This window comes from Oncorhynchus masou, chromosome 1 (genome assembly GCF_036934945.1).
Source record: "Oncorhynchus masou masou isolate Uvic2021 chromosome 1, UVic_Omas_1.1, whole genome shotgun sequence".
In the NCBI taxonomy this organism is placed as follows: domain Eukaryota; kingdom Metazoa; phylum Chordata; class Actinopteri; order Salmoniformes; family Salmonidae; genus Oncorhynchus; species Oncorhynchus masou.
The window spans coordinates 9,905,426-9,933,013 of NC_088212.1; the positions used below are offsets into that span (position 1 = coordinate 9,905,426).

The 27,588-nt window shown below is 43.6% G+C and overlaps 1 protein-coding gene across 1 annotated transcript in view; it reads left to right on the forward strand.

The window, feature by feature from the left end:
- Positions 1-779: 779 nt before the first annotated feature.
- The window catches only part of nipbla (NIPBL cohesin loading factor a), a 43,833-nt gene continuing 17,024 nt past the window's right edge, over positions 780-27,588 (forward strand). Inside the window, exons 1-28 of the mRNA XM_064936908.1 lie at positions 780-1,125; positions 3,288-3,352; positions 3,496-3,646; positions 3,793-3,958; positions 4,076-4,176; positions 5,132-5,246; positions 5,480-5,634; positions 5,844-5,971; positions 6,156-6,246; positions 6,429-6,887; positions 7,241-8,230; positions 8,629-8,799; positions 9,105-9,281; positions 12,629-12,700; positions 12,799-12,888; positions 13,009-13,109; positions 13,214-13,300; positions 13,444-13,672; positions 13,930-14,081; positions 14,327-14,407; positions 14,784-14,884; positions 16,891-17,023; positions 18,954-19,036; positions 19,231-19,366; positions 23,899-24,042; positions 24,210-24,296; positions 24,437-24,663; positions 27,359-27,461. Of these exons, the coding sequence (XP_064792980.1) occupies positions 3,583-3,646; positions 3,793-3,958; positions 4,076-4,176; positions 5,132-5,246; positions 5,480-5,634; positions 5,844-5,971; positions 6,156-6,246; positions 6,429-6,887; positions 7,241-8,230; positions 8,629-8,799; positions 9,105-9,281; positions 12,629-12,700; positions 12,799-12,888; positions 13,009-13,109; positions 13,214-13,300; positions 13,444-13,672; positions 13,930-14,081; positions 14,327-14,407; positions 14,784-14,884; positions 16,891-17,023; positions 18,954-19,036; positions 19,231-19,366; positions 23,899-24,042; positions 24,210-24,296; positions 24,437-24,663; positions 27,359-27,461 (4,443 nt within the window). The 5' untranslated portion in view covers positions 780-1,125; positions 3,288-3,352; positions 3,496-3,582. The remainder of the gene's footprint in view (positions 1,126-3,287; positions 3,353-3,495; positions 3,647-3,792; positions 3,959-4,075; positions 4,177-5,131; positions 5,247-5,479; positions 5,635-5,843; positions 5,972-6,155; positions 6,247-6,428; positions 6,888-7,240; positions 8,231-8,628; positions 8,800-9,104; positions 9,282-12,628; positions 12,701-12,798; positions 12,889-13,008; positions 13,110-13,213; positions 13,301-13,443; positions 13,673-13,929; positions 14,082-14,326; positions 14,408-14,783; positions 14,885-16,890; positions 17,024-18,953; positions 19,037-19,230; positions 19,367-23,898; positions 24,043-24,209; positions 24,297-24,436; positions 24,664-27,358; positions 27,462-27,588) is intronic.

The window sequence follows — 27,588 nt, forward strand, 5'->3', positions numbered from 1 at the left end:
TTTTCTGGGTCAGTGGTAGACCTATTGATGATGCCTCTTTATGCTGGGGGTTATGAGTTTGCGCCTCAGCCGTTGAAGAACTTCCACTTTATCACAGATGGAATAATGTTTGTGCACACTGCACTGTCAGGCCTCATGCGATGACATTACAAATATAAACAATTATGCAAACATTCTTCATGTAGGCCTAGCTAGTGTTCTTCAAGCCTGCCCTGAGAAATTGGGATGCAGGCTTTTGTCACAGCCTAAAGTTAACACACTAGATTCAACAAAACAATACAACTGATTCCCAACAAGAACACAAGGTCCTTCATTCCACTATCACCCATAACCAGGGGGTGGAAATGGAAACATATGGGTGTGAAAACCCCCTGGGAAATCATTCAAATAATAAAATTGAGTGAAATCATTTTAACATAAAAAAAATTCAAAGATTTTACATTCGAGGATTCCCAGAGTTTTAAATCCCTGCCCATAACGTTATCTTTTCTTGTCTCATTTATCTTGCGACCTATGATCTGAAATGACACATTCCAGGGTGTTTAGTAGATGACTGCCAGGGGCATGCTGTCAAACAGTGCTATAGTCATCTATAAACACTTACGTTCAATTATTTAAAATAGATTGTGGGTTTGTTTCTGGTTTGTTTGTCTTGCGCCACACACTGGTGATTCCTTCAAACTTGGCATCTCGTTTTGGCGCCGATGGAGGTCACTCCGACGGCGGCACTTCCGGTCGGCATTTTGTTCTAAGAGAGAAGTCTCACCGCAACAATCGTCATATTTTTTAACATTTTTATCCCTCCCCCCCGCACACACATATACAAGCGAAATTGGCCACAGATTTATCCATGTCGGTTTAGACCGACAGAAACTCAAACCGAACGAATGTGTCCCCAATATACTTCCGTTCAAACATTCAACCCCGCCGTAATGACGGAAGAAGAAAGAATCTGCCCAACCCAGATTATTGTTGACTGCTAGTTTAGCTGGACGGCTAACGTTAGCTGGCAAATCAAGAACGGAGGTCTGTTGGAGGAGCAGCAAGAGAGAAGAAAGGGGGAGCTAGAGAGACACACAAGACCAGGACAACCTAGCGTAGCAACAACAAAAAAAAAATCACAAGGTAAATGGTGATGTAAACTATCAATAAATGTTTGATGTTCATATACCAATTCTCAAAACTAAAGTCGCGTTGTTTATTAGCTAACCGATGTAGCCAGTTAACGTTAGCTAGTTTCTCTCCTCGTCATGTTTATCATCGTTACCACTTGCTAACGTTACTACTGTACGTTTTGCTCGCTTAGTAGGTAGGCCCCGAGCCCTAGTATTAGGTAGTTAACTAGCCTGCTAACGTTATATACCCGAATTATCAAATCGCTTGTCTGGTAAAAATAGTGAACTATGTCGAGATATTAGGCCAGCGCTTGTTAGCTAACTAGCTAGTTAGCTAGCAAGGACTTTACTGATGTTATGTTTAACTAGATACGTTAGCTAAAGTTAGCGTAGTTGATCAACGTAGCTAGTAACTAACTGCTAATCAAAATAGCAACGACTATTGTTTGCTAACTAGCTAGCTGACGAACGTTAATCCGACCTGCCACAAGTAAAGATAAATAGCTAACTAGTTAGCTAGGCTATCGTAATCTAACCCGATTATTTAATTGATTACAGTAACGAGCTAGACAGTTGGCTAACGATATATCAACAACATTGAGTTGGATAATATTGTGTGGGTTGGTTCGCGTGAGAACATAACGTTAATTTAGCAAGCTAACGTAAAATATGTTAAATACTGAGGATTTTATTTAGCCACCTCCATATGTTTTCAATACGTAACGTTACTCTTTTATAAAGTTCACCACTGAAATGTGGGGCAATTAGCTAGCTACTATTAAATTAGTTTGGTGAACATCAGCTAACGCGGTACTGTTAGCTAGTTATCTATCGTTCATAAACATGACAAATTGAGGAAAAACATTTAGTTGTGGTTTAAATGCATAACAAACAAAAACAACCCCCTTAAGTTTTCAAGCACTATTGCGTTGATCGCGTAATATTATTGATGATGACCCCCCCCCACACTCCCCCCAAGTCATCACTGCATCTGTTCCTTTGTGCTCTGGCCTGTCAGTCTCCCAGCTGTCAGTAGTATGGCAGGCAACTGACGACTGTCACTGTATGTGTGTATAGGGAAGCTAGGGTCAAATTGTTTATTTTTTTGTGTGTGATTTCAATATTACACTAACAAATTATATTTGTTTCTGTCAAATCATCGGTCAGTATCTTCTGAGGCCACACAACATTATTTACTTATAATAAATACTTAAAGTTTAGAGTTTGAAGACAGTCTTTCTATGTCCAAAATTCCTGTAGAAAGTGTTGGACCAAATAAATCATATTTTGAATTAAACCGAGGAGCCCGGAGAGATTCCTACTGTTATAGTTGATGAATCATGACATTTATTGTTAGTGTGGTAGTTCAGCACAATCCTGGACTCAAGTAGATCAAATGTTATTTGTCACATGTGCCGGATACAGCCTTATCGTGAAATGCTTACTTACAAGCTCTTAACCAACAATGCAGTTTAATAAATATAGTTAAGAAAATATTTACTTAATAAACTACAGTAATTTTTTTCTCCAAAATAAAGTAACAATAAAATGACATAACATCGAGGCTAATACAAGGGGTACCTTTGAGTCAGTGTGCGTAGATACAGTGTAGTCGAGGTCATTTGTACATGTAGCTATGGATAAAGTGACTATGCATAAATTAATGAATGGCCAGTAGCAGCAGTGTACAATGCTTTTACTTCAGTTATAGATCTACTTTTCTAAGTATGAAAAAGCTTAATAGATTTAGCATGGTCTGTTTGTAAGAGACAAATCAGTGACTTACGTTGTGTTGCATTTGTTTTGGGCCATTATTTTGGTCTGTTTTTTTTTTCAGCTCTGGGCTGTGAATGCTTTGATGAGTGGGTGGCAGTATGACTCAACACCTGGGCTAACATTGGGCCATTCATTGAGCCGTTCTGTTGATAATGAGAAGCCAATGTGTTGTGATTAGAGTGTAGCCTCTGACTGCAGTTTATTAGAGAACATAGCCAAATGTCCCACCAACACCACACTTATGTTTTTCCACTATTGGTTTAAACGTGAACTGCAACATAATGCCAAGGAGTTTTGGAGCTAGTTGACACTTACATTTAAATCACTATAATTTTTTTTTGCTGAATTTTCAATACATTTTTCAATTTAATGTTATGCCATTTTTTTTCTCTTCAGACTTGTGGACTTCTTCCTGAAATGTCCTTGGTTTCAATCCATACAGAACAGTGCCCTACAGAAAGGTATTTCAAATGGACTGCAATGATACGGTTTAGGAGTCACACGTATGGTCTATTTCTCGTTATGAGTTTAGCATTATGTTTTTCAGCCCCTCCTGTGTTTTGAAGCAGCCTACAGTGAAATACCTCGTCTTTTTCTCTTCCAGAACAAAGGAGATGTGAGTACTGGTCTGGTGGCTGTGACGCTGAGCAACCTGTGTATCGCCACACTGCCCCGCCCCCCCACCTTCAGCATGAATGGGGATATGCCTCATGTTCCCATCACCACTCTCGCTGGGATTGCTAGCCTTACAGACTGTAAGTCCTCCTGCTCTATTTCACTTCCACACAGAATGAACCACGAGATTAGTCATTTCCAGCTGTAACATCATGTGATGAACTGTCGCAATAAAACACATATGTGTGTCTGTTGTACCGGCGTCCCTCTTCTTTCTCTGTTGCAGTGTTGAATCAGCTCCCCCTGCCCTCTCCTCTCCCAGCCACCACCACCAAAAGCCTGCTCTACAATGGGAGGATCGCAGAGGAGGTCAACTGCCTGCTGGCCTGCCGGGATGAGAACCTGGTCTCCCAGCTGGCCCACGGTCTTAACCAGGTTTCCACAGAGCACATGTGAGTATTCAACCCCGAGTCATTAATTGTTCAACAATGCAGATATTTTGCGTCAATGACCGTGTCTGTCTTTCTGTGAGCACATGTTTGACATGACCTGCTGCCTTTCCCCCACAGAGAGCTGAAGGACAACCTGGGCAGTGATGAGCCAGAGGGCGACGTGCCGGCGCTGCTCCAGACGGTGCTGTCCAGGAACCCCGGCATCTTCAGGGAGAAAAGTACACACACTTTGAAGGCCACTTTGTTTTGTAAACAATTGTTACTCTAAACAAACTGAAGACAGATATGGATTTTATTTTTTTAATTTCACCTTTATTTAACCAGGTAGGCCAGTTGAGAACAAGTTCTCATTTCCAACTGCGACCTGGAGTGAGCAATGAAAGAAGACAAATCCTTGGCTTCAACCTTAAAGTGAAAGGCTAATTTGGTGCTTTTTACTGTTACGGGGAAACTGTCATTTTAAGATCTTTATTTTCTTAAACAAATCAATTTCCTTTTTCTAAGTCTTTATGGACGCTGTCGATTGGCTAATGGATTAAAGCTGCAATATGTCACATTCTTTGGGCGATCTGACCAAATTCACAGAAATGTGAATTATAGATCTGTCATTCTTGTTGAAAGCAAGTCTAAGAAGTAGTAATTCTGTTCTATGTGCGCTCTTTCTGTTCTTTGTGCTTTTTTTTTTTTCAGTTTTACCTCTTACTTTGTTTTGTACACCAGTTTCAAATAGCTGAAAATACAACATTTTTGTTTATGCAAAATATATTTTAGTGGTTTTAGATGATACAGTGATTCTCTGCACTATACTTGATAGTTTGGTCACATTGACTGAAATTAGGTGAACTATTTTGAATTTTAGGATCAAGGAAAAGGCAGTGATTTCTGCTTAGTGCACCTTGTTTTGATTTACTATACAAACTCACCCTTTAGTAGCTGCTGGTTGTCGATGCTGCATTTACCAATTTGTAAGAGGAACTGAGTGTAGAAATGTTCCTTTTAGTATATCTAATCAAGACCCTATCTTCACCACCAATTTGTGTTTTATACCCAAAACTGGACCATTGAACTATTGGTTCAAGTTACTTGGGTACTTAGAATTCAATCATATTGTCTCAAATTAACTAGTATCTTAACAATTTATTTGGGTTTATTTGTTGTCCTTTTTGTTTGCAGATGTCATGCAGCAGCCGATGGTGCAACAGTACAAACCAATACAGAATTCCATGCATGGCAGCCCAGCCCAGTCAGCAAACTTTCAGCAGGCTTCAATGTCTCCTAATCCATCCAGGTGAGTGATGTCTCTATACATTGGCGATTGTAATCTTGGACCCTATTATTCTATGGGTTTCCCCCACCATGTCACAGACCTCTGATATATCCTAGCAAATTACATTCAATAGAATCTGATGTTTGACATGTTTTAGGTTGTCTTCACATAGGTAGTGAATTTCACATAGCTAGTGAAAAAACACTGGCACACCATCTGATCCTGGTCTCCTGATCTTCTGTCTCCCATGGCAGCCGGGGATTTGTCTCCCCACAGTCGAGCTCAGGGAGTCGGTTCATCCCCCAGCAGAACAGCCCTGTGCCCAGCCCATACACCCCCCAGAGCCCAGCTGGGTTCATGCAGTACCCTCACCCCCCCAGCTACAATCAGCACCAACAGATACAGCAAGGTAAGCCTCGTGTGTGTTGGTGGGGTGATAATACACCATTGTTCAGACATTTGATTGTGTACTGTTAGTAAATGTGACTGTAAGCCACAATAAATGCACCGATAATTGATACACGAGCAAAGAAGACTCAAAAAGTGTAAATTTGAACTTAATTCCATCATAGCGACACGATTGAGTGATATGAACTGTCACTTGTGTACTGTCTGTAGCCAGCCCCATGGTCCCTGGAGGCATGAGGAACATCCATGAGAGCAAGGGACCGATGACCAACGCTGCCCACCACCACCCAGACAGACAGGAGGACTACATGAGTATAGTTCACAGACTGGGGAACGAGGTACCGCCCGCACTTCCAAACCATGACTTAGATCCTAAATCAATAGTAATGGGGTCATTATGTTACCCTGTATTTCTGACTAAATGTTAGAAGGAACTTTTATAGCCCACAAAACAAAAACCGTTCATACAGAGTTTCTCACTAAGCCATGCCTTGTCACTCACTCTGCCGTCTCCATCTGCAGGAGAGTGACCCCTCCATGAGAAACGCCTCGTTCCCTCTGAGGTCGCCTCAGCCTGGGTGCTCACCCGTGGGAAACGAAGGAACACCCAAAGGTACACAGGGACAGACTCCAGCTCCTTCCTTGGCAGCCCAACTCCCTTTTCATGCTATTTTACCACACCTCCAGATGCTCGGTTGCAATGACTGATGCCTTTTCTGTTTCTTACAATTGTGGCGACCTTCATTTCAACCTTAATTACATAAATGTGAGCATCACTTTTGACTGTCTTTTCAGCTGGCTCAAGGCCGCCACTCCTCCTTCAGTCTCCTCCGTATATGTCTCCCCGGGAAGGCCCCCCGGACCTGCTACTGGAGTCTCCCGACCAGAGGAAGAAACAGCAGAAGAAGAAGCTGGTGGGCAAAGAGGACAAGGATGCGTACGACATCGTCACCTCGCCGTCCAAGGACACCACCAAGCTGACGCTGTCGCTGTCACGGGTGAAGTCGGAGGAGATCGAGGACCCCTCTGGTGAGCTGCTGCCAGTCATGATGGATCAGAACTCTGACCTTGAGGGCGAGCTTGGGTGCCAGCAGGTCCCTGTGCTGCAGAACGTGGGGGTTATTAAAGGGCAGGAGGGCCCTCTCTCGTCGCCTTTTGATGAGGCGGAGCTGGACGCTCTGGCGGAGATTGAGAGGATAGAGCGTGAGTCAGCCAGTGAGAGGGAGCGCTGCTCCAAAGAGGTGCAGGATAAAGGTGTGTATACTACCAGTAACCCCCCCCTGTATTTAGGCCCTGTTTGGCTGGTGCTCAGTCTCTAAAGTAATGAACATCTGCATTTTCTTTACTTCTATAGAGTAATTGTACATCTTATAACTTTCAGACCTTAAAATACATGGGAGTGTATTTGTCCGTTTGAGTGTTTTCAAATGCATTCCAACATCTTTTTAAAGAAAATGATTTTTTCTCGTTGACTTCGTCTCGTAGATTTGCTTCAGTGCTATTCATCTGATTTCATGTTCATTTCTCCATTTATTTCTGACTGTTGTACTTCTGGGACTTTTGTAGTTTAATAGTTTAATGGTGTGCCTGTGATTGTTCCTTTCCAGACAAGCCCCTGAAGAAGCGAAAACAAGACTCGTTTCCACTGGAGCCTGGAGCAGGGGGCACCGCAGGCACCACTGGTGCGCCAGGCAGCGGAGGAGGGGGCAATGCAGGCAAACTGATCCCCCAGGAGGCTACAGCGGCAGGAAACGGAGCTAGCAGACCAGCCCTCATGGTCAGCATCGACCTGCAACAGGCGGGCCGGGCCGACGGCCAGCTTGACCCTTGCATGGCTGCGCCCATCCCGGCCCTGGAGGCACAACGCTGGCCCGAGGAGCCTGCCGAGGGCCCTGCAGCCGAAGGATCCGACACGGCCGGGGTGCTCCGGCTCAAAGCCGACAATCGACCCGAGGTCATCAAGAACAGCATGGACAAACACGACAACCACCGTGAGCCATCCAGGCACCGGCATGACGGAAAGCAAGACCGGCGCCCTGACACACCTAAGTCAACGAGCAGAGAGCACGGGCGGGACAGAGACCGGGAGAGGCGGCACAGGAATGAAGACAGGCGCTCGCCAGAGGAGCGCTACCGTCCGGAAAGCCCCAGGGTCAAACAGGAGGGCCGTGGAGGTGGCTTTGACCCCAGTGGGCGGCCTCGGAGCGACAGACCAGGCTTCAGGTCCCCCAGCGGAGGAGAGACGGCCAGAAACCGCCCAGATGGACTCAAACAACTACAGCCTGAGAGAAAGTCAGGAGAGTTCCCTGCTTACCTGCTGGGGGGGCAAGGGTCTGGGGGTCTGAAGAACTTTGTGATCCCCAAGATGAAGCGGGACGGCGGAGCTGTGGACGTGGCAGAAGGCTGGGGTCAGCCCCGGGTCAAGCTGGAACGGCTGGGGGTTCGGGGGCTAGTGGACCACATAAGTAAGAGACCCAAGCCTGTCGTGGTGCTGCAGAAGCTCTCTTTTGATGAGGTGCAGAGGATCATCAGGGTTAAGGACCGTCACGGCTCCAAGTCTGGCAAGAACAGGTTCCTCTCAGGAAAGTCAGGCCAAGGTAAAGATGGCTGCAGTTGTGTGCTCATTCTCTCAATGTAATCACCGTATGTGAGTATTGGGTGAATAATAATCTGTAGTCGTCCCATCTACTGTATAAAGGAATTCAGACTTTGTTTTGAGGTTATTCAATGAATTACTCACATGTCGACGGGCTATAGCTTGTCCTCTGCCAGCCTCTTTATTTTTTTTTATTTTACCTTACTTTTCCATACCAGGCAAGTCAGTTAAGAACAAATTCTTATTTTCAATGGCGGCCTGGGAACAGTGGGTTAACTGCCTGTTCAGGGGAGGAACGACAGATTTGTACCTTGTCAGCTCAGGGATTCGAACTTGCAACCTTTCGATTACTAGAGTCCAACGCTCTAACCACTAGGCTACCCTGCCGTCTTCCTGTAGGTGGACTAGACCAGTCTGTGCTGGAAGAGCTTCCTCCTGAACTGTTGGCGGAGATGGAGTCCACCATGCCACTGTGCGAGAGGGTGAAGATCAACAAGCGTAAGCGGAGTACGGTCAAAGAGAAGCCCAAGTACACAGAGGTCGACTCAGACGACGATTCCAACGGGGAATGTGAGTAAACTATAGACAATATGCAGTCCAGTCTGTCAGGGTTCTCAGTCAACAACACCATGTATAGAATAGTCCCGTAGTTTTTTTTATTTTACCTTTATTTAATTAGGCAAGTCAGTTAAGAACACATTCTTATTTTCAATGACAGTGGGTTAACTGCCTGTTCAGGGGCAGAACGACAGATTTGTACCTTGTCAGCTCGGGGGTTTGAACTTGCAACCTTCCGGTTACTAGTCACACGCTCTAACCACTAGGCTACCCTGCCGCCCCAGGTAGTGACTGTGTGTGTGTGTGTCTTTCCACAGCTGCCAGGAAGCGCCAGAGGAAGAACCGGGGGGACAAGGCCTGGGAGTATGAGCGGGAGAGGAGGGGCTCTGGAGACCATAGGCGAAGTAAGGGCTTCCAAGAGGGATGGAGAGGCTCAAACAGCTGCTACCGGGACTCTTCTGATGAGGAGTCGCCCCCACCCAGCATGAGTGACAGTGAGTTTCCCTCCCTCTAACATGCATTGACCGACTTATGACTGCCAGTTTAGCTATTTGTATTTCTTAAATACACTGTCCCATACGCTTGTGGAATACAGTAGGAGCTGTGTTCTCCCATCATGCACTGCGAAGTTGCTTATGATGACACGCTGCGAAAGGAGTGAGCTGGGGCAGAGAGACAAAGCTTCACCTATTCCTATCTATCCAGCTAGCTGCATTCACTGTAGCTAATACAATCCCCAGCTACCTGCTTCGGATGGCAAACTAGCTAGCGACGATGCAATCACCAGCCAAGCACTTTTAGCAAGTTGGACTGCATTACACACAGCCAGTAGATGGCATAATATCTTTGTTAGAAGTAGCTATCTGCAGGGGTGGAAAAGTACCCAATTGTCATACTTGAGTAAAAGGAAAGATAGGTGAGAAGAAAATAACTTCAGTGAAAGTTAACCAGTAAAATACTGAAGTAACTGTCTAAAAGTATTTGGTTTTAAATATACTTAAGTATCAAAAGTAAAAGTATAAATCATTTCACATTCCTTATATTAAGCAAACCAAACAACACGATTAGCTTTAAATATATATCTATATTTTTAAAATGATGTATTTACAGATAGCCAGTGGCACACTCCAAAACTCAGACACCATCTACAAACGAAGCACTTGTGTTTTAGTGAGTCAGAGGCAGTAGGGATGGGACTTTCTCTGTGTATGTATTGGGCCATTTGCCTGTTCTGTTAAGCATTCGAAATGTAAGAAGTACTTTTGAGTGTCAGGGAAAATGTATGGAGTAAAAAGTACATGATTTTCTTTTGAAATGTAGTGGTCTCAAAAATATAAATAGCCAAGTATAAATATCCTAAACTACTAAACTTTCTTTTTTTTAGAATGTTTATTTATTTATTTATTTATTTTTTAAATCCTTTTTCTCCCCAATTTCATGGTATCCAATTGGTAGTTAGTCCTGTCCCGTCGCTGCACCTCCCGTGTGGAGATGCAGTGCCTGAGACCACTGCGCCACTCGGGAGGCTTAAGTAGTACTTCTAAAGTATATTTACTTACGTACTCTACACCACTGGCTGTCTGTTAGGGGTAATGTCGATCTCGGCATTCTCGTATTGTCGAAATTGTATCTGTTTTATCTCACTTGATATTCGGAATCGGATTTACTTGTGATCGGAAAAACCCGGAAGTGCGCCTTAAATGTCGTTAAAGCCAGTAACTCAAGTGCATATTACTGCTCTATCACTCAGAGTGCATCGTTATGTTCCTTCATTACTGCTCTATCACTGAGTGCATCGTTATGTTCCTTCATTACTGCTCTATCACTGAGCGCATCGTTATGTTCCTTCATTACTGCTCTATCACTGAGTGCATCGTTATGTTCCTTCATTACTGCTCTATCACTGAGCGCATCGTTATGTTCCTTCATTACTGCTCTATCACTGAGCGCATCGTTATGTTCCTTCATTACTTCTCTATCACTGAGCGCATCGTTATGTTCCTTCATTACTGCTCTATCACTGAGCGCGTCGTTATGTTCCTTCATTACTGCTCTATCACTGAGTGCATCGTTATGTTCCTTCATTACTGCTATATCAATGGGTGCATCGTTATGTTCCTTCATTACTGCTCTATCACTGAGTGCATCGTTATGTTCCTTCATTGCTGCTATATCAATGGGCGCATCGTTATGTTCCTTCATTACTGCTCTATCACTGAGCGCATCGTTATGTTCCTTCATTACTGCTCTATCACTGAGTGCGTCGTTATGTTCCTTCACTCATTCACACATTGTTCAAAGTTAAACCACCCTGAAAGATGACAATGCGTACGATTTATTGACTTAGTCCTATTCCATTATCAGTGATTTAATAAAGACTAAAGGCTAATAAATAGCCTAATGCTGGCTATTACAGCCTGCATTTATTCTAGACACATTTAGATAGTTAGGCTAATTCTCTTGCCCCATATATATATTTTTTACTTTCGAGAGGAGCCTAACTTTTCTCTCCTGACATTTATACCACAACATTTGTACAATTCAAATAATCAATCTACATTAGTCATTTTATTTTCTAATGATCTGTCGCTCGGTTAACATGCCTGTCTGAGAATAAATTATAATAATGGCAAACGAGCTTGTGCTTGGATCACAACATGACAGACGTCGTCAGCAATGGAGTCATTTTACGGACAAAGTAGCCTCGGGCCCACTAAACAACACCAAGTAGACCAAAACAACCATATGGCCTCAGCAAAGTCGACAGGAAATAACTTGTTGATCAATGATAACAAGCCACGGATTCTGATTCATACACGATGTTTGGAGAAGGGGTGACTTGTGATCTGAGACGGGTGACTGTGTGAGTGTGATCAGAGGGAGAGAACGGCTTGTTCTAATCTAATTCAATCGTCGCAGCAGGCTCAACCGATGACCCCGTCTGTTTCATTACAGACGGAAGAAGTAGCCAATAGCTGTTTGGCGCACACAGCGTTTCACATTGAGGGAAAGAGATGTGCGCTGGCAGCTGAAAATATGTTTTTTTTTCTCATTATCTGTCACTGGAAAAAAATCTGAGATAATCGTATTTGGAAAATGTTCCTTATAATACTAGTTTTGAGTACTTGGCACACTCCTACTATCTATGTTCCTCGTTCTCCAGACAGGCAGCTGTTTAGTACAGTGCTTGGCTTGTGCTAATTTGCCACATAGTCCAACCGTAGGTAGCCATCTACTACCTATAGCCCGCCCGCAACTTAATTGAAACGTGAAATATAGCTAGCTGTCCTTCTAGCGCCGAACTGATTACACATTCATTACATTTTAATAGCTTATAGGCATTTCATGCTTACATTAGGTTGATCAAGGGACATAACTTGCTAGCTACTGTAGCTAGCTAGATCTATTTTCTAAGCTTAAACTTGTAGGTGTGTGCTTCAGTGAACATCATTCCAAAAAAAAAATCGAAAGACATGACTCGGAAAAAGAGTTCAACATTTGGACGTTGACAATAATGTTACCTAGCAATCAGCAAGCTACAGTCTGGGCACTCGTGGCCCTGTCCAGAGAGAGAGCATTGCATTGTGGGTTTGTGATTTTACTTGAGGTCCACAGTGAATTTCACCAATTGCTTCCTGTCTTATTGTAATGACGAAATGCAACCGTTGTTCACAAATATTGTTTTGCACATATTTGCATTTTTTTAAACATTTGTTAATCATAGGAATTGGTTGTTTCTGCATGATTCTGTTGATGTGGTCTGAGCATTAACATGGTTAAGGGACTTTTGATTAATGTAATATTGTTTGAAATTAAATGATGCTCTTTCTATCTCTTTCAGTTGCCAGGCAGATGAAGAAAAAAGAGAACCAGAAAAAGAGGAAAGCCTATGAGCCCAAGCTCACTCACCAGGGTAGCTGTTCATTGGTTTACCGTTTTGATTGCAAATTATCATGTTGCTATACAACGATGAATTATGATGACTGATGACATTGACTTTCTGCCTCTTAGAACTGATGGACTCGTCCACATTCAAAAGATTCTCCTCCAGCGTTGACAACATCCTAGAGAATCTGGAGGATGTGGACTTTACGCAGATGGGTAAGTTAGATCTCTACGGTTTCTCTGTTGTTAATCAAACTTAATGTCCTCTAGCCACGTCCATGAGTTGTAGAGCCCAGTATATTTGAAACCCTCCTCTCTCTGATCCTTAATTAATAGACGACGATGAGATCCCACAGGAGCTGCTGCTGGGTAAACAGCAGTTGAACGAGCTGGGCAGCGAGTCGGCCAAGATCAAGGCCATGGGCATCACCTGCAGGGTAGGCCTTTTCCGCTTGTTCTTGATGTCATGGGCCTGTTTCGAATACCTTTCAAATGTATCTCACTTCCTTGGACGTCTTCCTTGAAATCGATTGATTCACAGATACCGTCGGATAAGCTGGTGAAGGTACTGAATATCCTGGAGAAAAACATCCAGGATGGGGCCAGGCTCTCGACACTCATGGGCCACGTGAGTGTCTTCTTCCCACACTACAACTTCGGGGATCATTTGTTCTCCACTACCGATAAGCCTGTACTCCGTAAGCATTTATTTTGATCGGCTGAACTCTGCTCCTGTCTCCCTTCTTTGCTGACACACACACACACACGCAGGACAACGACGAAGATGAGGAGAAGCTGTGGCGAGACCTCATTATGGAGCGCGTGACCAAGTCGGCCGACGCCTGTCTGACGGCCCTCAACATCATGACGTCCGCCCACATGCCCAAGGCGGTATACATGGAGGACGTGATCGAGAGGGTTCTCCAGTACACCAAGTTCCACCTGCAGAACACCCTCTACCCCCAGTACGACCCTGTCTATAGGGTGGACCCTCACGGAGGTCAGCTAGCTTTATAACCACACACACACACACACACACGCACACGTTCGTCTGAAACGCCCTCACCAATTTCCTCAGCCATTATTCCCGTCTTGTTTACAAACAGACCGCGGGTCACATAGAATGGAATTGTTTTCCATTTGATTTTCGAACACCAGAAGATGAACACATGAAAAAACGTATTTCCAGAGTGGTCTATTATTGAGATGCGATTTGTTCAAGACGGCAGCGCATCACTCTCTCGTCCCCTGCAACAGGTGGCCTGCTGAGCTCCAAGGCCAAGCGGGCCAAGTGCTCCACCCACAAGCAGCGGGTCATTGTCATGCTGTACAACAAGGTGTGTGACATGGTCAGCAACATCTCTGAGCTGCTGGAGATTCAGCTGCTCACCGACACCACCATCCTCCAGGTAGCCAGCTCTCCCTCTTTCCTCAAACCAGCCTCTGATGTTTGGATCATTGCATTAATCAGTAATCCACATTAAGACAGGACCTCAGCAATAATGGTATTTAAAAAAAATATTTCTCTCTCTCTCCTCTCTCCTCTCTTCTCTCTCTCTCCCTGCTGTCTTCTCTCGTTCTCTCTCTGCTGTCTTCTCTCTCTCCCTGCTGTCTTCTCTCGCTCTCTCTCTGCTGTCTTCTCTCTCTCTGGTAGATCTCCTCAATGGGCATCACCCCTTTCTTTGTGGAGAGTGTCAGTGAGCTGCAGCTGTGTGCCATCAAGCTGGTGACAGCGGTAAGTGTTTCCTTCCAAGGCTCCAGAGTGAGAATTTTACATTTGTTTTATTGGTCGCATGGGTGTGAGCTGTAAATTCTAGCCGGTCATTTCACTCAATGTCATTTTGTAGGCGGCTAAAAGCGTGATTTATTCTAACAAAGTGTTAGATCAGTGTTTCCTAAACTCTGTCCTCAGGACTCAAAGAGGGGCACTTTGAGTTTTTTGGCCCTAGCACTACACAGCTGATTCAAATCAACTAATCATCAAGCTTTGATCATTTGACTCAGCTGTGTAGTGTTTGGGCAAAAACCAAAACGTGCACTCCTTGGAATCCAGAGTACCGAGTTTGGGTTACGCTGTGTCAGATTGACCTTAACCTTGTGTCCGTGGCTAGGTGTTCTCCCGCTATGAGAAGCACAGGCAGCTGATTCTGGAAGAGATCTTCACATCTCTGGCCAGACTGCCCACCAGCAAACGCAGTCTCCGCAACTTCAGGTAAATGGAACCATAACCAAGCCCATATAACATAGGAAGGAAAGGTGCTACAAAATCATATCATTTATACATTTCCCACTATGTCAAAACTCACCGTTGCAGTTAAAGGGAATTTGTCTTGAAAGACTTGGGGTGTATTCACTAGGAAACAAACGGGACAAAACGGGGTGGGACATACAGTGCCTTGCGAAAGTATTCGGCCCCCTTGAACTTTGCGACCTTTTTGCCACATTTCAGGCTTCAAACATAAAGATATAAAACTGTATTTTTTTGTGAAGAATCAACAACAAGTGGGACACAATCATGAAGTGGAAGGACACTTATTGGATATTTCAAACTTTCTTAACAAATCAAAAACTGAAAAATTGGGCGTGCAAAATTATTCAGCCCCTTTATTTTCAGTGCAGCAAACTCTCTCCAGAAGTTCAGTGAGGATCTCTGAATGATTCAATGTTGACCTAAATGACTAATGATGATAAATACAATCCACCTGTGTGTAATCAAGTCTCTGTATAAATGCACCTGCACTGTGATAGTCTCAGAGGTCCGTTAAAAGCGCAGAGAGTATCATGAAGAACAAGGAACACACCAGGCAGGTCCGAGATACTGTTGTGAAGAAGTTTAAAGCCGGATTTGGATAGAAAAAGATTTCCCAAGCTTTAAACATCCCAAGGAGCACTGTGCAAGCGATAATATTGAAATGGAAGGAGTATCAGACCACTGCAAATCTACCAAGACCTGGCCGTCCCTCTAAACTTTCAGCTCATACAAGGGGAAGACTGATCAGAGATGCAGCCAAAGAGGCCCATGATCACTCTGGATGAACTGTAGAGATCTACAGCTGAGGTGGGAGACTCTGTCCATAGGACAACAATCAGTCGTATATTGCACAAATCTGGCCTTTATGGAAGAGTGGAAAGAAAGCCATTTCTTAAAGATATCCATAAAAAGTGTTGTTTAAAGTTTGCCACAAGCCACCTGGGAGACACACCAAACATGTGGAAGAAGGTGCTCTGGTCAGATGAAACCAAAATTGAACTTTTTGGCAACAATGCAAAACGTTATGTTTGGCGTAAAAGCAACACAGCTTATCACCCTGACCACACCATCCCCACTGTCAAACATGGTGGTGGCAGCATCATGGTTTGGGCTGCTTTTCTTCAGCAGGGACAGGGAAGATGGTTAATTGATGGAAAGATGGATGGAGCCAAATACAGGACCATTCTGGAAGAAAACCTGATGGAGTCTGCAAAAGACCTGAGACTGGGACGGAGATTTGTCTTCCAACAAGACAATGATCCAAAACATAAAGCAAAATCTACAATGGAATGGTTAAAAAATAAACATATCCAGGTGTTAGAATGGCCAAGTCAAAGTCCAGACCTGAATCCAATCGAGAATCTGTGGAAAGAACTGAAAACTGCTGTTCACAAATGCTCTCCATCCAACCTCACTGAGCTCGAGCTGTTTTGCAAGGAGGAATGGGGAAAAAATTCAGTCTCAAGATGTGCAAAACTGATAGACATACCCCAAGCGACTTACAGCTGTAATCGCAGCAAAAGGTGGCGCTACAAAGTATTAACTTAAGGGGGCTGAATAATTTTGCACGCCCAATTTTTCAGTTTTTGATTTGTTAAAAAAGTTTGAAATATCCAATAAATGTCGTTCCACTTCATGATTGTGTCCCACTTGTTGTTGATTCTTCACAAAAAAATACAGTTTTATATCTTTGTTTGAAGCCTGAAATGTTCAAAGGGGCCGAATACTTTCGCAAGGCACTGTACCTGAACTTATAAGAAATGCTAAAAATGTTTTCGTTGCTAAGTGTTTTGCTACGGTGTGCATTAACGAATACACCCCCTGGTTAAATAAAGGGAGGAGTGCACTAATGAATACACCCCCTGGTTAAATAAAGGGAGGAGTGCACTAATGAATACACCCCCTGGTTAAATAAAGGGAGTATTTCAACTAATAACTCTCTGAAACGCTGTTGGTTGTTTGGGCAGGCTGAACAGCAGCGACAGGGACGGCGAGCCCATGTACATCCAAATGGTTACAGCCCTGGTGCTACAGCTCATTCAGTGCGTGGTACACCTCCCTAATGACCGCGACGGCATGGAGGACGAGTACGACAGCAAGGTACGCAGAGAAATGGTGTGATCGTGACCACTGTGAACTCGGGATAAAACAAGCTCACATAGTGATATTTATTTAGGTCAGAGAAGTTGAAGCTCTAGGATGATGCCAGAGTTTCCGACTTGGGATTTCCGAGTTGTTTGACGGTTTATTTTTTTGTTGTTGTTGTGGGGTTGTCTTGAATGCATCAAAACACACAGCCGCCACCAAATGTAACGCCATAGAGTTAGAAAGAGGGCCCAATTCAATGGCGCCACCAATGTCCATCTAGGCTTTGTGGAAGGTGTACAGTTGTGGCCAAAAGTTTTTTGAGAATGACAAATATTAATTTTCACAAAGTCTGCTGCCTCATTTTGTATGGTGGCAATTTGCATATACTCCAGAATGTTACGAAGAGTGATCAGATGAGTTGCAAAGTCCCTCTTTGCCATGCAAATAAACTGAATCCCCCCCAAATATTCCCACTGCATTTCAGCCCTGCCACAAAAGGACCAGCTGACATCATGTCAGTGATTCTCTCGTTAACACAGGTGTGAGTGTTGACGAGGACAAGGCTGGAGAATCACTCTGTCATGATAATTGAGTTCGAATAAAAGACTGGAAGCTTCAAAAGTAGGGTGGTACTTGGAATCATTGTTCTTCCTCTATCACCCATGGTTACCAGCAAGGAAATACGTTCCGTCATCATTGCTTTGCACAAAAAGGGCTTCACAGGCAAGGAAATTGCTGCCAGTAAGATTGCACCTAAATCAACCATTTATGGGATCATCAAGAACTTCAAGAAGAGCGGTTCAATTGTTGTGAAGAAGGCTTTCAAGGTGCCCAAGAAAGTCCAACAAGCGCCAGGACCGTCTCCTAAAGTTGATTCGGCTGCGGGATCGGGGCACCACCAGTACAGAGCTTGCTCAGGAATGGCAGCAGGCAGGTATGAGTGCATCTGTACACACAGTGAGGCGAAGATTTTTGGAGGATGGCCAGGTGTCAAGAAGGGCAGCACTTCTCTCCAGTAAAAACACCAGGGACAGACTGATATTCTGCAAAAGGTACAGGGATTGGACTGCTGAGGACTGGGGTAAATTCATTTTCTCTGATGAATCCCCTTTCCGATTGTTTGGGGCATCGGAAAAAAGCTTGTTCGGAGAAGACAAGGTGAGCGCTACCATCAGTCCTGTGTCATGCCAACAATAAAGCATTCTGATACCATTCATGTGTGGGGTTGCTTCTCAGCCAAGGGAGTGGGCTCACTCACAATTTTGCATAAGAATAATGCCATGAATAAAGAATGGTACCAACACATTCTCCGAGAGCAACTTCTCCCAACCATCCAGGAACAGTTTGGTGATGAACAATGCCTTTTCCAGCATGATGGAGCACCTTGCCAAAAGGCAAAAGTGATAACTAAGTGGCTCAGATAACAGAACATCGATATTTTGGGTCCATGGCCAGGAAACTCCCCAGACCTTAATCCCATTGAGAACTTGTTGTCAATCCTCAAGAGGCGGGTGGACAAACAACAACCCATTCTGACAAACTCCAAGCATTGATTATGCAACAATGGGCTGCCATCAGTCAGGATGTGGCCCAGAAGTTAATTGACAGCATGCCAGGGCGGATTGCAGAGGTCTTGAAAAAGAAGGGTCAACATTGCACTCTTTGCATCATCATCAATAAAATCCTTTGATACTTATGAAATGCTTGTAATTATACTTCCGCATTCCATAATAACATCTGACAAAAATATCTAAAGACACTGAAGCAGCAAACTTTGTGGAAATTAGTATTTGTGTCATTTTCAAAACTTTTGGCCACGACTGTACCCTCTCCAACACTATATATCACATATATTTTTGAAACTGAGATTCTCAAAACTGAGTTTCCTAGTGAAGAGCATCCTTATTTTAACAATCTTCTGTAAATGTTTGATTTGTTCTAGGTAGATCAGGACTTGCTGATCACCAACAACTACGAGACGGCCATGAGGACAGCCCAGAACTTCCTCTCGGTGTTCCTCAAAAAGTAAGATTGTCTTTCATCTCCAGATAGTTTGTCTCGCTTTGTTTGTTTGTATCTCCTCATGACCCCATCGGCTGTGTTTAGTGCAATGTCCACTTAACATCCTCTCTCTCCCTCCCATCGGCTGAGGTTAGTGTAATGTCCACCTAATAGCCTCTCTCCCTCTTCTTTCTCTTTCTGTGTTTTGTCATGGCCAGGTGTGGCAGTAAGCAGGGGAGCGAGGAGGACTACAGGCCTCTGTTTGAGAACTTTGTCCAGGACCTGCTCTCCACGGTCAACAAGCCAGAGTGGCCCGCTGCCGAGCTACTGTTGAGCCTGTTAGGCAGACTGCTGGTAAGTCCTGACTGGCTGCCTGTGTACTGTTAACTCAAAATGACACAACGACAAGGTTCCAGTTGAACAACGTTAACCTCTCTAGGGTAGGGGGCAGCATTCGGAATTTTGGATGAAAAGCATGCCCAAATTAAACGGCCTGCTACTCGGGCCCAGAAGATATGATATGCATATAACTGGTAGATTTGGAATAGAAAACACTTAACAAGTATCCAAAACTGTTCAATAGTGTCTGTATAACAGAACTGCTTTAGCAGGCGAACACCTGAGAAAAATCCATTCAGGAAGTGGTTTATTTTTGGTTTGTAGTTTTCTATTCAATGCTATTACAGTATCCATTGACTTAGGACTCCATTTGCAGTTCCTATGCCTTCCACTAGATGTCAACAGTCTTTAGAAATCGTTTCAGGCTTGTATTCTTATAAATGGGGGAGTAAGACCAGTCTGAACGAGGGGACCCTAATGTGACAGTTTTTTTCAGGCGCATGTGCATTTCTTGTTTACCTTTTATATTGACAACGTTATTGTCCGGTCGAAATATTATAGCTCATTTAGGCTAAAAAATCAACCTGAGGATTGAATATAAACATCGTTAGACATGTTTCTTTGAATTTTACGGATACAATTTGGATTTTTTGTCTGATTGTTTTGACTGAGTTTGAGCCTGTGGATTACTGAAGAAAACGCGCTAACAAAATGGAGGTTTTTGGATATAAAGAGACTTCATCGAACAAAAGGAACATTTATTGAGTAAATGAATGTCTTCTGATTGCCACCATATGAAGATCATCAAAGGTAAGGGATTAATTTTATCTCTATTTCTGAGTTTTGTAACGCTTCTGCTTGGCTGGTTACTGTTTGTAATAATTTGTCAACTGGGCTATGTTCTGGGCTAGGTATGTTCTGGGCTAGGTATGCTTTCGCCGAAAAGCATTTTTATAAATATTTTCACTGTGGTTGGTTTAACAAGAAGTTAATCTTTAAACCTATGTAAAATATGTTTTGTTTTCTGAATTTTTATAATGAGCATTTCTGTAATTGAATTTGTCGCTCTACAACCTCACCGGATGTTGGCCAGATGGGATGCTAGCGTCCCACATACCCTAGAGAGGTTAACTCCACCGTAGTAGCGCAATACATGGTTGCCATTGCACTCAGACCAGGTTCACCTACAACGAGAGGCAGGCGCACCAATAATAAGCACCGTAATAACAAATATAGTGAAACATTAACTTAACCGTCTTCCACTTTAAAGACAAATGAAACATCAGCAAAGTATTTAAAGGTTTCAAGTATTATTTACGTTACCCATTACAGATGGATTGTGTGACAGTTTTTATTTTGTATTTCTCAAGCTACCTGAGAGAATTTGTCAATAGTAGCCACAGAGGTTTATATCCCCCGATACCACAGCGGCCCTCAAAGATCTTCACTGGACTTTATGCACACTGGAAACCACACATCCTGAGGCTGCATTTTATTGTAGCTGGGGATTTTAACAAAGCAAATTTGAGGAAAACGTATTGATTGTTCTCGCCCTACTAAAACGCTCGACCATTCCTATACTACCTTCCAGAATTCATATAAGACCCTTCCCCGCCCTCCATTCGTCAAATCGGACCACGATTCCATCTTGCTCCTCCCCTCCTATTGGCAGAAACTCAAACAGGAAGCACCCCTGGTAAGGACGAATCAACGCTGGTCTGAACAATCGGAATCCACAATTCAAGATTGTTTTGGTCACACTGACTGGGATAAGTTCAGAGTAACTTCAGGAAATAAAAACTAATTCACCGTATTGGGATATCAGGAAGTGCATAGGAGATGTTGCACCCACTGTGACTATTAAAACCTCCCCCAACCAGAAACCATGGAGAGATGGGAGCCCCAACCAGAAACCATTTAACCATGGAGAAGATGGGAGGAAGAATACAAGCAGTGTAGTTATTCCCTCTGCAACCACCGCATTTAACCAGGGCTAGAAGACTGGGAGTATAGAAGAATACAAGCAAACCACCACCACATTTAACCAGGGCTAGAAGACTGGGAGTATAGAAGAATACAAGCAGTGTAGTTATTCCGCAAACCACCGCATTTAACCCTCCGCTCCGCAAACCACCGCATTTAAACCACCACATTTAACCAGGGCTAGAAGACTGGGAGTATAGAAGAATACAAGCAGTGTAGTTATTCCCTCCGCAAACCACCGCATTTAACCAGGGCTAGAAGACTGGGAGTATAGAAGAATACAAGCAGTGTAGTTATTCCCTCCGCAAACCACCGCATTTAACCAGGGCTAGAAGACTGGGAGTATAGAAGAATACAAGACTGGGAGTATAGAAGAATGTAGTTATTCCCTCCGCAACCACCACATTTAACCAGGGCTAGAAGACTGGGAGTATAGAAGAATACAAGCAGTGTAGTTATTCCCTCCGCAACCACCACATTTAACCAGGGCTAGAAGACTGGGAGTATAGAAGAATACAAACTGTGTAGTTATTCCCTCCGCAAAGCAATCAAGCAGGCTAAACGTCGGTATAGGCACCAAGATGAGTCCCAGTTCAACGGCTCAGACACCAGACGTATGTGGCAGGGTCAACAGACAATCACGGATTAGAAAATGAAGTCCAGCCACGTCGCGGACTGTAAGGTGCATGTATTCCGTGCTTGTGACTAATAAAATTTGATTTAGATTTGAATGGTATTAATATTAATTTGCATATATTTCCGTTAATTCCCACGGAAAGTTTCCAACTCCTGAATATTCCCCAAAATGTGCAACCCTACTTAATAGTAAAGGGATATCTGTAGGGACCACATCTGTTTCAATGGGACTCTTAGTCTGACACATTGTTGCTGGTATCTTGACTCTCTTGGTAGAATGGACGATTCTCTCATCTCCAAATTTGAAAGCTCTTTTGCTTGGCGTGTCAATCATATTTTGTACGTCTTTCGTATTTAGTTTACTGACATAGCTGTCAAGCCATTTCGCACCACAAACTGTGCAGTACATGCAGTATCAATCACAGCTGATCCTAACGATTCAACTATAAAGATCTCAGTATCAGAAGCAGATTGAGCAGTGTAACATTACACATCAAACCAATCTCTGTGTTTGCATTTTCCTCTTAGTTTAACTTGTTCATTTTTACGAGGACAGTCTTCAACACAAACGGTAAGTACAAATAGCACATTTTGATCTCCGTCCATATCTGTCCAGTGGATTTGTGCCGGGCAATGGCGCCCTCGTCTGGTTGTCTTGAGAACTTGACTTGTTGGAGCCTTTTCTCTGCTGCTCAGTGTCATGCTGAGTCACTCACTTACATTCCATCTGTGATCGGTGCGACAGACGTCTTGTTCAACAGAAATTATTTTTTTTAGTGCCTGACCAAATTGACGCAAAAGTCAGCACAGTACAAGCAGTCAAAGCCAACTGTTTCTCCCGACCATCCAGACATGCAGTATCGAGCAACTTGAAAGCTAACACTGCATCCGGGAGAACCATCTCCTAACTTACATGAGCATCCTATTGTACCTCTGTTCGAGATCAATTATGTAGCCCGTCAACGCAACCGAAATGTCTTTAGTAACACTGTCAAAAGTTTGAATATGTCTCGTATGCACCGTCTTTCTCTTTTAAGACACACAGAATCCAGTGTCCTCATCGAAGTTAACGTACCGGCGTCCTTGTTCCAATCCTCAACGGATTTTCCCAGTGCTGCATCTCGCTCTTCCTTCGAGCGATAATACCACCACCACAATACCACTTGCCTTTTCTTGTCCGGGTTTCCAAGTTAATTTTCCCAACTTTTTTTTTTTTTAGAACCTCTTCTCGTCAAAGCGAGGTGCCACATTGGTACACAGAGGATGGTTAATAACTACAAAGTCGATTCAAAATGACACAACGACGAGCTCCCAGTTTAACAACGTTAACTCCACCACATTAACACTATCCATGGTTGCCATTGCACTCAGGCCAGGTTCATCTACAACAAGACTTTTTGCGCAGGCGCACTAATAAAAGTGATAGCACCGTAATAACAGAAATACAGTGATGCTTAAAACAATAACTTTACATCTACCGTAGATCATTCCATATGTACAATGTTGCTGGATTCGTTAGGCAGAATCCTATTGGTTGGTCTTGGAGTATTCACTCTACTTTCCCTGTCAAAAGAGTAACCACAAACGCAGTAATACTACTCTACTGGTCCAACCGTCTACTGTTCTGCTTGGTGCATCTACCTCATCAGAGTGGAGGGCCTCACCCATCACCTCTCTCTCCTCCTTCTGCTCCTCACCCCCTTCTCTCTCTCCCTCCCTGCCTCTCTGTACCCTACTCTCTCACTCACTCTCTCTCACTCACTCACTCACTCTCTCACTCACTCTCTCACTCACTCTCTCACTCACTCTCTCACTCACTCTCTCACTCACTCTCTCACTCACTCTCTCACTCACTCTCTCACTCTCTCACTCTCTCACTCTCTCACTCACTCTCTCACTCTCTCACTCACTCACTCACTCACTCACAGGTGCACCAGTTCAGTAACAAGCAGACGGAGATGACCCTGAGGGTTGCCTCCCTGGACTATCTCGGCACGGTGGCCGCTCGCCTGCGCAAAGATGCCGTCACCAGCAAGATGGACCAGCGATCCATTGACCGCATCCTGAAAGAGGTAGGGAACAACATGACTGCTGTTTCTCAGATCCTGCATTCAGAGGTGGACACGACTTGAAGGCTGCCAACCAATTAGGATGGTGGGGGCGGGGACAGAGGCACGGGGGGAACAAACGCGCAGAAAGGGTTGGAACATTTGACATTTTTTTTCCTTTTCCCACACAGACCCAAGGTGACGACGAGACCCAGCAACTGCAGAAAGCCCTTCTGGACTACATGGAGGAGAACACAGAGACCGACCCTTCACTATTGGTCAGTTTGTGTTACACCACTACGCTCAATATTTTTATTTTGATCAACTTTGAGAATTTTTTGGGAAGGAATAGATGCTTAACAAATAATATATTAATTAGAGATTTCCTTCTACTAACTGTGTACTTTGCTTTTGCCAGTTTGCCAGGAAGTTCTACATAGCGCAGTGGTTCCGCGACACCACCATAGAGACCGAGAAGACCATGAAGAGCCAGAAACGGGACCGGGAAGAGGACTCGTCGGACGGCCCTGGCCACCACGCCAAGGACATCGAGACCATTGGGGAGGTCATGCAGCGGGCCGAGGCACGCAAGAAGTTCCTCCGCAAGATCATAAAGACGGTCCCCTCCCATTTCACCACCCTGAGGTACTGCACGTCTGTGTGTCTGTCTGTCCCGAGGTATTACCATCAGTACCGTTGAAACGGTTTCTAGTTCAATACATTTGACTATTTGTAGCTGCTTTTTAAGTTAACCTGCAGTCAACTAGTGAAATATGTTAGGAGATAAATCAGATCCCGTTCTTCAGTTCTCCTGTCACATTATCTTACATTCAGAGTATTTGAGTTGTGTGGTTGGAAACCCCGGTCATCGCGTGCCACATCCTTTCCAACCCTTCTGCTAACAACGCTCACAAGAAAATAAACCTCTGCTCCATATTCACTCCATTCATTAAAATCCCAATTTAACCAACATCCATCTATTGTTGTGACTACTTGGATCTACCATTTGGTTTAGAAGTATTGAAACCAAACCATATGATTTGAATGAAAAGTATTTGAATAAACAACATGAAAAGATTAATGTAAGAAGTGCACATCCTTTCAAATAGGCTACATGTCATATTAAACAGCATATAAACACTGTAAATAGGTCAGGAGCCAGACAGGGAGCCTGAATGATTTAGGCTGTATTATTTCAAGGCTATAACATACAAAGAAATACATTGTGAAGCATTTGCTAGTGACACACTATTCTGGCAGGGACATAAAGCATGCTGCATTAAAACATTTTGTTGTAGTCAATCATTATAGTAAATTATGCATATCGGCTCTGAATTCATCTTTAGAAGCAGGAGTCTGGCCAGTCTGTGTCTTCAGGCTAGTGATGGTGCCTGGAGAGCCGGCCAGTAGTGGAGAACATCCTCTCCACACTTGCAGAGCCACTGGGAATTATTAACCCCCTTTGGACCACTCTTGCCAGGCTGGGCAGGGATGCAGAGTTTTTTTTAAATAATTTTTTAAACCGTTTTTTTTTTTTTTAGGCAAAATAACCCAATCAAAACGGAAAGCTCCTTGAACGTGGGAAAATGCCAGGCCTTTTGGGCCAAAGTCAGTTATGAGGGGCGGCAGGGTAGCCTAGTGGTTAGAGTGTAGAGGTGGCAGGGTAGCCTAGTGGTTAGAGTGTAGAGGTGGCAGGGTAGCCTAGTGGTTAGAGTGTAGAGGTGGCAGGGTAGCCTAGTGGTTAGAGTGTAGAGGTGGCAGGGTAGCCTAGTGGTTAGAGTGTAGAGGTGGCAGGGTAGCCTAGTGGTTAGAGTGTAGAGGCGGCAGGGTAGCCTAGTGGTTAGAGTGTAGAGGCGGCAGGGTAGCCTAGTGGTTAGAGCATTGGACTAGTAACCGGAAGGTTGCAAGTTCAAACCCCCGAGCCGACAAGGTACAAATCTGTCGTTCTGCCCCTGAACAAGGCAGTTAACCCCACTGTTCCTAGGCCGATATTGAAAATAAGAATTTGTTCTTAACTGACTTGCCTGGTTAAATAAAGGTAAAAAAAAAAATTAAAAATAGTATTGATAATATGAACAAAACATTTTAGTTTAGAAAAGCTTTGTGAAGCAAGCGCTGCGGACGAGAATGCCGACTCTCCGGCCTTTGGGAATCTCTCTCCAGCTCTGCTCCGCTCACATACCCTGTTTACATTGTAAATCTTACCGTAGTTCAATCACAACAGTTGAGCCAGTCACGTGTTTGATTGTAAATACAACAGGAGGAAGTAGAAGCAGGTGAGACCGGCTGTTTTTGTGTGGTTTCATCGTCTAGTCATCTCAGCGTAGCGCCTGTTCTGCCGTTCCATCAGAAAAAAACATGCATCATACGTTTTGTGTTCATTTGCACAATGTCTCTCGTTCACAAACTTGTAAATATCCAAACATGGGAGAAGGGTGGTCATTATGATATGAACATCTGTATTCCTGCACAACCCTAGGTCAGACCACCCAGTGGAATAGTGTTAGTCATTGTAATTATATATGTATTATATTTCTAGAATATCTATTCATTTATGGATGTAATTATATTCCGATGCTGAACCATCTCCGTAACAAGGCTGTTGTATAGCCTGATGTGAAGGATCAGCAGTCTGTAAATACTATTGCTTACCCTCTTGCTCTTTTACACCCCAGTATCTCTACTTGCACATCGTAATCTGCACATCTATCACTCCAGTGTTAATAATTGTCATTATTTTTGCCTCTATGGCCTATTTATTGCCTTTACCTCCCTACTCTTCTACATTTGCACACACTGTACATAAATAGAAAAATATTTTATTTAGTGTTATTGCCTGTACGTTTGTTTGTGTGTAACTCTATGTTTGTGTGTAACTCTATGTTTGTGTGTAACTATGTTTGTGTGTAACTATGTTTGTGTGTAACTATGTTTGTGTGTAACTATGTTTGTGTGTAACTATGTTTGTGTGTAACTCTATGTTTGTGTGTAACTCTATGTTTATTTACATATACATTTACATTTAAGTCATTTGGCAGACGCTCTTATCCAGAGCGACTTGTGTAACTCTATGTTTATGTGTAACTCTATGTTTTTGTGTAACTCTGTTTGTGTGTAACTCTATGTTTATGTGTAACTTTATGTTTGTGTGTAACTCTATGTTTGTGTGTAACTTTATGTGTAGCACTTTGCTTTATCTTGGCCAGGTCGCAGTTGTAAATGAGAACTTGTTCTCAACTGGCCTCCCTGGTTCAATAAAGGTGTAATAAAAAAGGAGATGGCCCCCAGTGGTTGATGTAAATCCTAAAAGTGTTTTCCCCAACCGGTTCTGTGTTGGCAGAATGAACTCTGACACGGTGGACTACGACGACTCCTGTCTCATCGTCCGCTACTTAGCCTCCATGAGGCCGTTCGCCCAGAGCTTTGATATTTACTTAACCCAGGCAAGAAACCCACAAGCATGTTCTTTTTATTCATCTGCTTTGTTGCTTTCTGTTCATTTATTTACTTTATTTTGTGTTTTTTTACTGTATAGTGTTGTGGTTTTAAATAATGTTTGATTTGAAGCTG